The 15,049-nt window shown below is 38.5% G+C and overlaps 1 protein-coding gene across 14 annotated transcripts in view; it reads right to left on the reverse strand.

The window, feature by feature from the left end:
• Positions 1-14,853, reverse strand: part of MARCHF6 (membrane associated ring-CH-type finger 6) — a 44,919-nt gene extending 30,066 nt beyond the window's left edge. For 2 of the 14 annotated variants that reach the window (XM_057428801.1, XM_057428792.1), the window contains exons 1-5: positions 14,696-14,852; positions 9,632-9,728; positions 8,697-8,770; positions 2,548-2,691; positions 478-550 (exon numbers count right to left, since the gene is read on the reverse strand). In XM_057428801.1, coding sequence (XP_057284784.1) covers positions 478-550; positions 2,548-2,691; positions 8,697-8,770; positions 9,632-9,728; positions 14,696-14,714 — 407 coding nt within the window. In that variant the 5' untranslated portion in view covers positions 14,715-14,852. Of the gene's footprint in view, positions 1-477; positions 551-2,547; positions 2,692-8,696; positions 8,771-9,631; positions 9,732-10,189; positions 10,212-11,630; positions 12,196-13,170; positions 13,300-14,695 lie in introns of those variants that run through there. The other 12 variants (XM_057428791.1, XM_057428793.1, XM_057428797.1 and 9 more) reach the window with 12 other exon arrangements.
• Between the last annotated feature and the right edge of the window lie 196 nt (positions 14,854-15,049).

A 15,049-nucleotide genomic window follows, 5' to 3' on the forward strand; every position in this document is an offset into this window, starting at 1 on the left:
AGTGTCGGGTAGAAGGAAATTGAGAAGGAAAAAAAAAATTTAAAAAAGTCTCTATCACATAAGAGACCCAGGTGGATAAAAGTAAAAATGTAACAAAGCAAACAGAATATTAATATCCTACTATGTGGCATCTGAGTCATACTGCAGGAAAATAATTTTTTTAAATTATTAAGTATAATTTTGCAGTGTAAGTTTTCTTGGCTTCAAATACAAAACTTCATTACCTAGGGCCCATTTTTTAAAATCAGCTTTCCATCTCCAAAGATCCTGCATAACAGAACTTCAAAGTAAAATGATTTCTACTGTAATACTTTAGCTACATATCTCGTTTTGCAAAGGGTAACAGACAGCTGCTCACGTAAGATGATGGAAGATAATAAGCACAACTGGAAGAAAGGGGTGCGACGTTCCAAAGCAATCATTTTCACAGTAATCAGACTGGAAAAGTTATTTGTATCAAACTGTTTAAGTACTTACGTTGATAGAATATCTAATGGCAGTGTCAGTAGTGAGCTCACAGAGCCAGTAAACAAGCACTTGTAGATACGACCTGCATGTACAAACAGACGCATGGTATAAATTAGATTTTGGTTACAGTTTATTTTTTATTTTTTTTTATAACTGGCTTTCTCATGCACTGATGTAAATACACTTTATGTTAACACAACAGCAACAGCATATCATAACCTGCTGGGATTAGGCTGAGGGTATGCACAGATGGATAAATTCCTTTTACTCAACCATATAAGGCACGTACACAATAAAGAAGTGAAATTACCAAAAAAGAACGTGGAATTTATCCTACAATGGGATAACTGCATGATGAGCAAGTTAATCTGGAAGACAAATTTGTTCAACCATACATCTCATTTGGTATGTTTGACAACTTTTATGCTGCACTTTCTTCTCCCAGATATAATGAGAAGAATATCCCTTACGAAACCAGTCTCACAAAATTATGAACCATATGAGAGAAACAGGGAAGGCAAAAGATTACATTAAAAAGTATTTAGGTATTACAGAAAACGAAAGATTACATTACAGGCATTTGAAGTAAGAAGACAAGAATTATACAAAATCAATCCAAGACAGAGACTGACAAATTTCAGAAGTAAATGGATTTTTCAAGGTTTGTTAGACTGAATGAACCTATCACGTTGGACATCATCCTGTGTAAATACATTACCCTTCACAGTATATTAATTCTTAAAGGAATCCACAAACATGGATATATGCGCAACGTTAGAGACAGAAATTAAGACAAAGTAAAAAAAAACCCCACAAAACAAACTGGTCACTTGTAAATCAAAATCATAGATAAGTTATATTGGTTTATTAAACAAGCATTAAAACCCCAAAATGACATTTGTAAGAAAAAAACAAAACAGAACAAAACAAAACAACCTCCCCCCAACTCTTACATAACGATGTAGGTGGTGACTTCCGGTAACATTTCAGTGTTACTGAAGAGCCAGCATCAGGTTTTCAGACAGTTATGAAACATAACTACCTTAATTAAGCTACTGAATATAATTTTGCTGTCCTTCAGAAGCTTTAGAAAGAAAAATGCACAACATTTGCATTTTGAAAGAAAGTGCTAAAAAAATCAAGATTCATCTAAAAACCTAAGGAAGAATTTTCAGATCTTTTTTAGTGCTAATTCAATTTGTAAATCTTGTTTTCTCAAGCCCTAGAAAAGTTCCTTTTCTTGCACAGGAAGGAGAGGCAGCAGAAACAGGATCACTTTTTCATAGCTGCCAGTACTGTGCTATTCCCAAACTAAGTCAGTGCCAGCTACAAGTAAAAGCACAGAACATATTGAGAAACTGTCTAGGGAGATGCATGTACTGCCTCAGTACTATTTTGTTAAAGGGGTAATTACTGTTTGGAAAGATGCACTTCCAATCATTTCCTTCACTGAACACTATATCCCTTTTACCTCTTTTTATCTTCTCTATATTTTTAGCTTGTTGAAACATCAATAGTTCTCTTTCCATTTGTTTTTGAAAAGTAAATTTCAAACTGAATACTACAGTAGTTTAAACACGTGCTCTTTTTCTACTGAATTCCTTTAGTACTCATAGTTCTTTATTTCAGTTTTTTTTTTTTAAGAGGAGCTTTACTAATCAATTTATGTATGACTGTAAAGGGATTTTGGGTTTCATACTAAAAAGTAAAAATAAATACTGCACTTTGATTTATAGATAGTTAGAAAAACCAGGACAATTCTTCTATCCTATTAAATGGTATAAAATAAAAAGGTCCATGAAATAAGATAACTGAAAAGAGGCATTTTATTGGAATAAGAAGTTTTAAAGCCCTTTTATGCATTTTCTTCTACCTCTTAACACCTTCCTGGCATTGCACTACTGGCGTAAGAGTCAAGCAGCTAGAACTTCCAAGCAATACATAAGTGAAATAATGTCTTCAAACTTAAGATTTATTATTTTTTTAATAAACCAACAATGACCTCACAAAACTTTGCTGCAGGAAGCGGCGTATTTTCCTGCCTGCAAGACTATTACAGTACAAAAAATTAATACTTACATGCAGTAAGAGGTACTACTCCCAACCATGCAAAGGCCACAAGTGTATAATGAAACCAGTATCGTATTGCTGTGCCAATACTTGTAACCAGTCCAGCAAAGATGTCTTGGATTGGAAGCCGTGAAGGCATATCTGGGGAATAAACTGTGTAGAAAATGCACTTATGAAACAGTTCTTCCTTTATAAGAAACATTTATGTAAAATTCCTGCCAACTACAAAATGCTCGTGTTTGGCAAAAGCTTACTAGAAGAATAAGCACATTTTACAGATTCCCAAGAGATGACCCCAAACAAACAACAGAAAAAACTTCACATGATACATCTGTTACATTGTGTACTGAGTGGAAGGAGAAAATTAATAAACTCCATGCTAGTTCTTGACTTGGAGAAGTTTTCTTATTAGCTTTATCAACTGGAAACTGATTATCTCAAAATAAGCTCAAGCCTGCAAGAAAAAGCAGATTCTAAATTCAGCAGCCCTCCTACTCTGCAGTACCTCAAAGATATCCCTGTCTGTTATTCATAAACTTAGTTCAAGGAAAGAGTACAAGGAACAAGAACAATTAGCAGTTTTGTATACTGACAATCTGTTTGTATTAAGTAACTTAGATTCCTACCTGCTATCCAACAGCACAAAATCAAAAAAAAAGGGGAAAATGAGAGCACCTCACAGACAGGAAAACAGAAGGTAACCGAGTATTTACAGACCTTGAAATTTACATAGAATGCCTTTTACTTTCAACAGATATCTATTTCATATCATGCAAGACTTCTTTAAAGGTCACTCCTATTACAGAACACAATGCAAATCTCTCAGCCACTACATTTTCATAATAGTGTATTTTCACAACTTTTAAATTCAACACCTATATATTACATAAACCTGTCCTTACTCAAAAGCCAAGAAAAACAGTGACAGAGTTTCTTCTTTTGCAAACAATTAGAAAACATTTATCTCTAATGATTACATTACATTTCATTACATTTCAATCACAGATTTGAATAAAGAAGATAAACTACAGTTAGAAGTTGCACAAAGACATTGCTGCCTGGATATTTAAGTTATGTTGAAAACAGCTGAGCTTGAAGACTTTCACCCATTTAATTAACGGACTACTTTTCAAAAAGAAAGAAAAAAAATCACATGCTTGTAACTACATAAAGAAATGTAAGTTTTTTAAGAATGACTAGAGAAAAGTTTTCCTTCCCTCTCATGGACAACCCTTTGAAGTCTGAGAAATACTGCTTCATACAACCCACTTGCATCCCCTCATTTTCTCTAATGAACATCTTTACTATCTTTACCTACACTCCTAACCATTTACTAATCTCAGAGAGTAAGCTTCTGTAGGATAAAAAAAAACCTCTCTTTTCTCTCCAGGGATATTTCCCATAGTTTCTGTATTGTAAAAAAACCCTCAAGAACATAGAGAAGTAGTATCAACGTGCATAAGTAGTCAAAGAATGTGGAGAGATTGGTGCATTTCAACATGTGGATTATATTTGACACAAATTAACAACAAAACGGTAACCGTAACGCAAACAGTAACTTGTTTTAAATTTCAAAGGTTCTCAGTTGTCAGGTAACTGGCAAGGAACTGGAATTTATAAAAAAGAGGGCTACAAACATAGCGCTAGGGAAGTGTAGCTGTGAGAACATAAAGCAGTAAAAGAAAGCAGGACAGAAACATGTTTTGACACTATCTACCAAGTTACTATTTTCTTATTACAAAAATGGATTTAGTATACAATTTGGCAGTATTATAGAAAATGCCAACTGAAACAAAACTGTACTCAGCAGACACTCAAGAGGCTTATTTTTTCCATTTTACAAAAATGTGTTTTACTCAACACTTTGGAACTTTAACAGAGCCTACAAGGAAAACATTAACTTTGCATTTATCATTTATTTATTAGGGAAAAGCTGGGATGGTTTAAAGTTTTGTTTGGTGTTTTTTTTTTTTTAGAAAAATGCATATTTCAGGAATTACTCAACACTTACACAGGGGATTGTAGAAAATGGATGCTCAACTCAGGAAAACTGAAGTGGTTGTAAATTTTAGCACCTCTACATACTCACTCTTCTAAGGCTTTAGGATTACAACTGAACATTCAAATAAATGCACAGCACATCTACTACTCAGAGAAGACAAGCTGCCACAGTGCAACTGCATCCTATTTCATGTCTCACTCTTTTCCCATTCAAGTCTACCTATTTACTTCCCATAACCTGAATGGGTGCATATCTAGCGTGGAAGAAAGTAAAACATCTTTCTTTGATTAGGTAAAACATTTAGCCTACTTCACAGAATCTCCATACTTAAAGAGTCCTCTTACCCATAAATTTGCTATTCACTATTACACTTGCAAGCCATTTAGAAGCCACCTCCCTCATCCATGTGCACTGATCATGAAATAAGAATCACAGAACAGGTAGGGTTGGAAACAACCTTAAGAACACCCAGTTCCAACCCCCCTGCCATGGGCAGGGACACCTCACACTAATTCACAGCTTCCCTGGGCAAACCATTCCAGACTGTGTAACTCAGAAGCAAAACTTTGTGTTTTATAAATGATGGATTAAAGCAGTGGTTTGGTAAAACAGGGGTTGTGAGTTACTCTTTAGGCTGGATAAGATGATCTGCAAAAGACCCTTCCAACACGAATCATTCTATGTTTCTGTTTCACACTTTTGAGACATATACAGACTTTGCTGCAGACTTCTAAGGTAAAGGAAAAAAATGCCACCCCTTCTCATGCAAGCCATGGATCTAATAAAACATATGACGTGACACTTGAATGTATCTCACCTGCATGTTTACCCTACACCCTGAATCTGGCAGCAGACATGCTGAATTCTGTGCCAGCATGTAGTATTTTCTTTCAGAAGTTTGGTTTTCCAAACTACAGTTTCTAGAAATGCTGACGCTATGGGCTACTGTATTAAAGTTTGTCAAAATGAACAAGTAAAAAAAAAAAAACAGCCCATTATATTTGTCAATAAAATCTTAATTACTTCAAATAACAAGCCCAAGAAAATGGGTCACTTAGTATAATTACATACCTTTCTACAGATAGTTTTGTACAAAATTAAAGATCCAAACGCTTGGAACTTAATGAAGTCTACAAACAACATGCAATTACTAAGGGCTGGTTTTTGCACAAGTTTCTTAAAAATACAAACATATAATTTAATAATTTACAATTATTTCAGAGAGCTACTAATTTTTCTTTGCCTTTAAATCTGTGAACCATGAACACTTTCATATTAAGCTAGATAGGTTAGTCACATCCAAAAGGCTTTAAAGATGATCAATAAAAGTATCAAGGCTTATGGCTTAATAAAAAACACAAAACAACCCCAACAACAACCGTAAGTATTTAATGTGGAGAATCTCAGTATGCCATAGGATAGTTTAGGAGTCCAATCAATCCAAATGATCAAAGGAACAAACAGTTCCCAATCCAACAAACTTTCCTATTAACTATTACATGTGAACAAAGGTGGCAAATAACAAGAAAGAGGAAGAACAGTAACAAAACAGGATTACAGCAATACAGTTAGGTCCAAATACATGCAACCCTTGAACTAGGAACAATGCATGCATAAATCAAAAGCTTATTATAAAATAATTTATAAACTGAAGAGTAGCCTACCCATGTACCCTCCTTCTATTTTACAATCTTTGTTACTAGCTATGTTTGTGACATCATAATGACCACTTAGGAAGCAGAGAAATAAACCCCAATCCCCAAAGATCAGGCTAGTCTACCTCCATATTTGTGTTTTTAAAAATATTTATGTTACTGTTACCTTCTACAGAAAAGAGAAGTTTTGAAAACTATCTTCTCTTGGGAAATGCAGTCTTTCACTGGTGAGTGCTTACGAACATTTAGTGTAGCATCAAGAAAAGTGCACCCTAGCACATGACAAAAGAAAGTGCATGTGTAGGGAGGAAAAGAATACACAGTAGCTGGCTCTTTAAAAACTCAGAAAGAAAACATCCAGGTTAAAAAGGAACAATCACTTTTTAAAACAGCTGTATGAATTTGTAACTGGAGAACTGCAGAAAATGAGTATTTAAAACATGAATTTAGCTTCAAAGTGTGCATTTGAAAATAGAGTCATTAGCCTACATGACTAAACATTTTGAGAGAATGGTGCCATTATCCAGAAGAAAAATCAGTTCCTTTGTACTCCTGCCAAGACGCAAGTTGAACCTTCTACTCTTTCCTTCCTCTACAAACAGTAACTAACTTTGTAGCTCAGGTGCTAAAGAAGTCACAAGATGTTACAAAACTTAAAGAATATATGCCCTAGGAATATTTTATGAATACTCCATATGCAAAAAGTTATGCTAGCAAAGGAGCCTTTTTGACAGGATGACAGCAACAGTCTTAACAAGAAAACCAAGCTAAACTAAAAGAGGAGGTGCTGCTATTACTGCACTATTATTCTCTGCACTCTTACTGCACGTCTGTTGAAGCACAGATTCTAATTATATACATGTGTTTATGCAACCACATCCTGTGGAGAATTATATCTGAAAGTGATTTAAACATGACATGGTTATAGACCAGATCCACCTTCGTTCTGGATGACTGGCACATACATCAATCCTGCCTCTGCCTTATCGTTCTCTCCCCAGCACCAGTGACTCTTTCCCAGCTCCTGCAAAGAGACCCAGCTTCCAGACAGCACATCCACATTAGAGTCCAAATAAAGAAGGGTAAGAGAAACTAAGGACACTGTAACTGCATGAGTGCTGGGCATGAGGGAAACAATGAAACAAGAAGCGCTGGGTAGAGAGGGCTGGAGGAATCTGTGCTAGATACCTGACATACGCTACTGTGTGCAGCCTGGCAGAAAAGAAAAACAAACCAACCAAACCACACTGTGCAATGTGCAATGGGAAGAAGAAAACATTACCAGCTGAAGGTGCTCAGCCTGGGGAGTGGCCAGTGTGTGACAGGAGGATAAGACGACCTTTGCTAGAGGCTGAATGTGGAGGAAGTGCTTTATTACACAGTGAAGAAAAAGGTTCACTTACTATCAATTTCAAGGCTCCTCTGACAAATGCTAACTTGTTAAAACCACAGTAATTCAATTACATTTTCTCATATGTCCATAAACTGCAGCTACATTACAAGCTGTGCTACCAACAGCTGTGTCAGGCAAGGATTAAACTTCTGCAGGAACATTTCTGTTGATAAGGACAGTGAACAAGCTTTCTAGTGCAAATAGTAACACACATATAAAGCGCATTTCAATTAGAGCTTCATGTCCTCTTTTTTCTCAAGACATGAACAGTGCAGATACTCAACAGTTTTTTTTTTTTAAATACATGTCTGCACCATGAAGAATTGAGCTCAGCAGCTGCAAAGAATAAATTGGCACAAATAGATTTAATGAGAAAAACAGGTATACAAGAACCGCTTTACCTGTTCAACAGGCAGTAAGTTGGCAATACTAAATAACGAGCCTAGCCTGCCACCAAGCCAAATGACCTAATTTATTTCTACTACTATCTGTTAGAATGTAATTAAGAATCCTCTGGGAACTACATAAAGATACCGCTGTTCACCATAAGCTGCGTAACTTACTTAGTTGAATCTAACATAACAAGTGATGCAATATTGGACATTTACTATATTTTGACTGAAATACAAGTGGAGCATTTTTTTGCATTATCTGTCAAGATCATTTGAATCTAAACTGACAGAGAAGTCAGGTGGTAGTGTTGCAGATGGATAGTTCAAAGGCAACTAACAAATGTTTTTCAAATTCAAATTTTGCTGTGGTTTCACCCTAACATTCAAACTTTCAAATACTCAAAATTTATCAATGAAGCTGAAAACATGACATATGCTGTAATGTTGGCAACAAAAGAATGGGACTGAAGCAGTCACAAAAGGTGCAGAACAACACTTCTTTTATGGCTCATGTAAGATTATAAAAGACCAGATTATCCATTATTTAAACAATTCACAGTCTGCAATAATATGCATAGGAACTGCAATTCAAACAAGAATGTATGTTAAAATGCAAGTTTAGATCTACCATGCTGAGTGAAAAAGTAAACATTTCACATATACTAAGAAAAAAATAACAAAAGAAATTAAAAAAATAGGAGCAGTAAAACACTTACTTGGTGTGAAAGCAAATCTGTGCTTACATAATTCACAGTATTCTTTTCTGCTGTGTTTAAGCCACTGAACTAAGCTGCAATAAAAAGTGATCATATTAACACATGCTATTACATCTCCTGCTTTACCCCTCCCTTAAGGAAAACACAGTAATTCTCTGTTTTCAAACATAAATCAGGCTACTTGTACTATCAAGCAGGACTTCAATCAGCACACTTATTAACGCCATTTAGGCCATCAAGTAAGTTTCGCAAAGTTATAAAGATAAGCTGACTATGAGAAATAGCAATTCCTCAAGTCCATCACTTTATTTATTGATAAAGTACATTCTTGGAGTATGTTATTAAAAAGGCTAATAAACTGAAACATATCCCAGCATGGACACAAACAAGTGACACTATTCCTTATAAATACTTTGAGATGACACATATATGCACACAGCTAAGATTTAGAACTCTTGTATTTGCAAAAGAATGGCTATTAAAATACCTTCAAAAGGAATGTGTGCTTTAGGCCACAATTACTGTTTTCACTTCAGCTAATTTCTTTGATCAAACACACACCTCAAAATGATCCGAAAGTACTATGGTATTTTTATTTCTTGCTATGAGGTTAGTTGTTCTTTTTATTCACAACTAGAATTGGGCAGAAAATGCCCCAGCATACTGACTTTTCTGCTCAGTTTTCATAAAGCTGACATATGAGCAGAACTGTAGTCCTAAACACAAACAATTGTCAGTACTTCCTTTTCACGTAAAATCACTAAATTCTTTGTGAACTGTAATGAACCATCAAATAAAAAACATCAAACCCCTAACACTTCTGGCAAAACCTGGATTTTCTTACTAGCTAACCTGAAGACTTAGGATGTATTGGTTTTAGAAACACGTGTTTTATTAACAACAAATAATTAAAACCCCACAAAGACAGAACTCACCATTCCTGATGAATAAATTTAATACTCCCAGTACACACACATGGATGATAGAGAGGTTTCTCAGGAGTTCCTTCAGACCGACAGACTCTGCATATATCTGCTGACAAGGACACAAAGCTTATTACACTGCTGCTTAAAGAAGTCAAATTTACAAGACAAATTATACAGTTAAATTCCAGAAGCTTTGCCATGTAGCAAAATCAAACTAGAATACATTGAAAGAGGATGAAAGAGATTTCATCTGAAGCAGGACATGAACTCTAAGAGATCACCAAAAAAAGCAAGAAAAATATTATCTGCCCGTTTGCATTATTAAAAAAAAAAAAAACCACACCAAAACCAACCAACCAAAACCTCAGAACAGTGTATTTTTACGATTTCTAGGAAATAAATACAGTAAAACTCCACACAGAAGTGCTCTTTGCCTAAAAACGTTATTGCTAAACAAACATAAGTGTTAAGGATAATCTTCCAGCAAGCAGAGACTTTAAAATGGAAAAAAAATCGTTTACGTTTTGGACAACTTAAATGAAGACTGAGCAGATGAGATTTACTAACCCTAACAATGACTTAGACATGCCACTTGCTACTCTTGAACCTAACATGGATGGTCCTTGGTGCTCCTGATTAAGGGAAAAAAATAATCCATCAAAATAAACAGAAACAGGTATTCTGTGAGTATTAAGTTTACTCCAGTTGAATAAGGCCATCCATTTAGCAATCTACAGTCTAGTCACAAAAGGAAAGACATTTTCCACTTCTTATTTCATGATTTCAATTTCATTAATATTCCAGTAAGTCCGACACCTTCTTTATTCTATTTTTTTTTGACATTTTCTTACACCAAAGTGTGCAAAATGTTTTATGGACAAAAATAATGAGTGTAAACCTCTCCCTCTAAAGAACAGATGGTATTTTAATACCACTCAGTTATCCAGAGCATTTAAATACACAACTAAATATAAATAGAAAACAAGTTCTTGATTTCACAGAATCATAGACAAGTTTGGGTTGGAAGTGACATTAAAGATCATCTAATTCACACCCCCTGCCACAGGTAGAGACACCTTCCACCAGACCAGGCTGCTTAAAGCTCATCCAGCCTGGCCTTGAACACTTCCAGGGATGGGCATCCACAGCTTGTCTGAGTAAATTTACTTATGGAGAAACGGTATCTTCCCTTCACTACTTCTTTTACTTCTATTAAGAAAATGAACATAATCCATCTATTTTTAGAGAAGATTTTAAGTTCAGGATTTTCTCTTTTGTAAATTACTTCTCTATCAACCACCATCCAGCAAACCTGCATCACTGTAACATGCAGAAACTGTAACACATCAGAGACCCTCATTAGTAAATTACCAGCTTAAAGTACTGATGTAAGAATATTGAAAATACGTAGTTCCAAGTGTGAATCACTTATCTTTGTTCTTGGTTGAAAGAGGCACTGGAACAGGTTGCCCAGGGAGGTTGTGAATGCTCCATCCCTGGCAGTGTTCAAGACCAGGTTGGATGAGGCCTTGGGTGATATGATTTAGCGTAAGGTGTCCCTGCCCATGGCAGGGGGGTTGGAACTAGATGATCTTAAGGTCCTTTCCAACCCTGATTATTCTATGATTCTAAGTTAATGTTTTTTTTTACAAGAACTTCCAAAAGATACCAAACATTCAAATGTGAATATTCTTCTATATCCATAGTCTGCACAGTATTAGTTTCTACACAAAAAGTGTAAGAATTTAAATGATTCTAAAGTAAAAATATAATTTTCTATTTATAAAAAAGAGATTTAAATTTATTTGTATATGCCAACCCCCCCGAATTAACAAAAACATGTATTCAGTACCACATTAAAGATGCTACAAAGAGACATAAAAGAGTACTTCTGTCGCAGCCATATTGGGCAATGACATATCGCTGCAAACATCAAGAGCCCCTGGTTTCTCTGAGGACAAGGCCGACCAGACCCACTACTCCAACTAATGAATTATTTTTTTGCCACAGAGAGTATTTCCAAATGGCTGCTCAGGACAGGCCTCTTCATCTGAGAGGCAGGACCCACCCACCGACTGCAGCATGCCCACCTTTCTCCGGCATTTCCTCCAACAGAGCTATTTCAACTACAGCAAGTTGACAACTTTGTACACTGGATAAGCCTCATAAAGGGTCAAACAAGCACAAGAGAGGATGTGAAACCGCTGCTCTAAGAACACTCTCTGGCATGAAAGACAGTAAGTTAAGAGCACACTGCTCTCTGGAAGAGCCCCAGAGATCTCTGAACCCAGTCATTAATGGTCTGTTGGCTTCCACAGCAGTTCGCTTATCCTCAAGACTGCTAAGAAGAAAAAATGTAATTTACTGAAAGCAAATTAATTCTTTCTTTGGAAAAGGTTTTCTTCTGCTAGCTTACTAAAATAAGTTAAACCTACATTTTATTTTTTCAAAGGATATGAGACTTTCTAGATATTCCCACTTGTTTTATAAATCCAAATAAACATATTATGAGTTTAACAATCTGGACTGTTAAGCAGCTGGTATCTTCAAATCGATAAACATTGCTGAGGGCCAAAATGTAAAGCTACTTATGACCTACTGTCACATTCAGAGGGAATTCCACTGCGTCATACACGCTGTTTTTCCACTTGCACAGACGCTTTGTGCCCTGTCCTTCATGTATGTGTTTTGGAAAGAATGACCTTGGGTAATAGCTCTTTTTTGTTCCCCCAGAGAGCAATTCTCTATCACCTCTCTAACTGAATGTTCACTGAGGTAGCATTCAAAAGTGGAGATTATGTTGTTATTTTGCAACAAACTGATTTAACTAGAAAGAAACAGAAGCACCTCTCAGCAAAACCTGGTATCTGTCCCTTTCAGGTGCTAGAGAAGAAACAACCATTCTGAGGTGAAGCTGCTGCTTTGATCTAGCCTTTATTACCCTCCACAGCCTCTCTTATCTGAGCTCTCACCATCCAGTCACATTTTCTAGCTCCACAATGTAATTCAGTAAAGCACAAAATCCATCAGAAACACAACGATCGTAATGTCGTTAGTGGGCTATCAACAGCTAAGGAAGTGCATCTGACACTGCGACAAAAGTTCAGGCACACACCAACACCAGAGCAGGTACTTCCTCTTCCTTAAGGCACAAACAGTCTTTTCTGCTACTCTTGTTTAGAGCTTTATAACCTTGGGAAGCCTCTTCAGCATCCTGGCAAGTGTTGTGAAATTCTAATAGTGGGAACTGAAGTCTGAAACTGTAGAAGTTGTAACATTCTTGTGGTATTTATGGAAAGCGAGTGTATATATAGACTACTTTCATGCTACTATTCAGAGCTTTCAAGGGTAACATTGATAAGGCTATGAAATGGTATCTGAGACTACATGTATATGTATTTGTGTGTTTTTTTATATATATATATAAATGAGACAATGCCTTTAGATACAACAGCCCTCTCTGCTTTCTCTTCATTACCACTGTTAATAACAGCTCGTAACAAGGTACAGAGATAGTGTCTGAATGAAATCCACCAAGATGGATTCACCAACTACTGGAGTGGTGGGAACTCAGCTGGACATTTCCAAGAAACCACAGTTTGCAACAGTCCAGGTTTTTCAGGCAACTGCGGGCCAAGCAATCAAAGCTTCAGGTTGTTAATTTCACCACTGCGAGCAACTGTTGGCGTACTGAGGCAGGCCAAGGTTGCAGCAAGCAGTCTGAAAAGTTGTTAGATATTAAACACACTAATTTAATAAATATTAGTTTGGATAAGCACAAAAGATATCTACAGCACAACCCAGGTGCCGTCTTTCTTCATCCAGTGTTTCATGGTTTTGCATTCTCTTTAGCTTTCTTCTTTTTAATTCTCTCAAGCTGGAAAATCCAGCGCCACTAGATAAAAAAAACTACATTCAGAATTATGCCAAAGCAACAAAAGCCAAGACACAAAGCACTTTCCTTGGAACTGCTTCCTTGCTGCAATACGTATTTGTAGTTATTGCTTAGGTTGACAAACAAAGCTCAAATACTTCAAGAAACATGGCACAACACGTATCCTTTATTTATTTTGGTTTACACTACAGTATGAACTACTGGCTTATCAAAGTTCCGCATCATCAGCTTGAACTATGCAGCTCCTCAACATTCTCTGAGCCGAGCAAAAGTGCTGATGAAACATACCCTCGTTTATCCCAAGTAAAGCAATAACCTTAAAAACGCTAACTAAGCATTAAAAGAACATGACTATGACCTCTTTGACAACTTAACTTTTTAAAATGAGGTAAGTTGCTATGTGTCAGCCCCTTGTGGAAGAGCCAGTAAAACATGCCAGCCCCTCCATCATTTCACTATTTCATTTTTCAAAGTACATTTTCTCAGCATAAAGTTAAGGCTGCAAAACAAGCAGCAGCTAAAGCTGCTCTTACTAATCAGATGGAAGCGTATGTTTTGCACTCGCTAAGCTACAGGGCCGGGTACAACAGCGTCTGCCACCTAAGCGACGCCGGGACCTGGCGAGGGTTTCACAGAGGCTTCGGGCTGGTCCCTCCCTCACGGCCTCTCACGCTGTGCCACGGCTCCCACGGTTTCCTCTCACACAGCCCCCTCCCTACAAGCGCAAGGCCGGCGGCACCCCGCACCGGGTACCGACCGACCGGACCTGCCCCACGCCGGGTGCCGTGTTACCACAGCACCGCCCTCCCCGCCCCCACCGCCGCGCAGCGCCCAGCTCCCAACGGCCGCGGTTATGTAAGGGGCACCCCCGCGCGCGCTACCCCCGTGCGCGCCGCCCGCCCTCTCTCTCTCCCCCTTTCCCCCGCCTCACGCCGGGCCCAGTAGAGGAGGGATGGGGGGTTAGGGGGGAGGCCTGCCCGGGCACCTGCCGCCAGGTACACTAAGTGTCCCCCCTTCGAGCGTAAACAGCAGCAGGCCAGCAGAGCAAATACTAGGCCGCGTGATGTTTCCCCCCCCACCGCCCCGCGTCCACCCTCCACCCCTCGAGGCTTCCCGTGCAGAGCCCCTCTTCGGCCGGGACCCGCGGGTTGGCGGCGATCGCGGGTCGAGCGCGCTACCTTCCTCGACGGTCTCCATCTTGCCGGGCTGACGCAGCGCCGGCCGAGCGGGTGGTGTGACCGTGGGGGGCGGAGCCGCGCGGGTACTTGGTGCGGGCACCGTAGAGACCGCACCACTGAGCTGATGGGATAGAGCGCCGCTCTCGCTGCGAGCGCCGCCTGGTGGAGTTGATGGAGGCGGCCGACCCGGGAGGAAGGGGTCCGTGTGAGGCGCTGCACCGGGCCACGCCGGGCTTCGGGGCAGCCCGATGGTGGCTGCTGCGTGGCTGCCCCCCTCCGGCAGCGCCTGGCCCTGCCGCCGCGGGCGGGGCCCCTTGCCAAGGGCGGGCGGGACGGGGCGGTTGGTAACCGTGG

The sequence above is a fragment of the Pezoporus wallicus genome, unplaced genomic scaffold (genome assembly GCF_028554395.1).
Source record: "Pezoporus wallicus isolate ANWC-B61680 ecotype Strahan unplaced genomic scaffold, APGP_CSIRO_Pwel_v1 contig_6658, whole genome shotgun sequence".
Classification (NCBI taxonomy): domain Eukaryota; kingdom Metazoa; phylum Chordata; class Aves; order Psittaciformes; family Psittacidae; genus Pezoporus; species Pezoporus wallicus.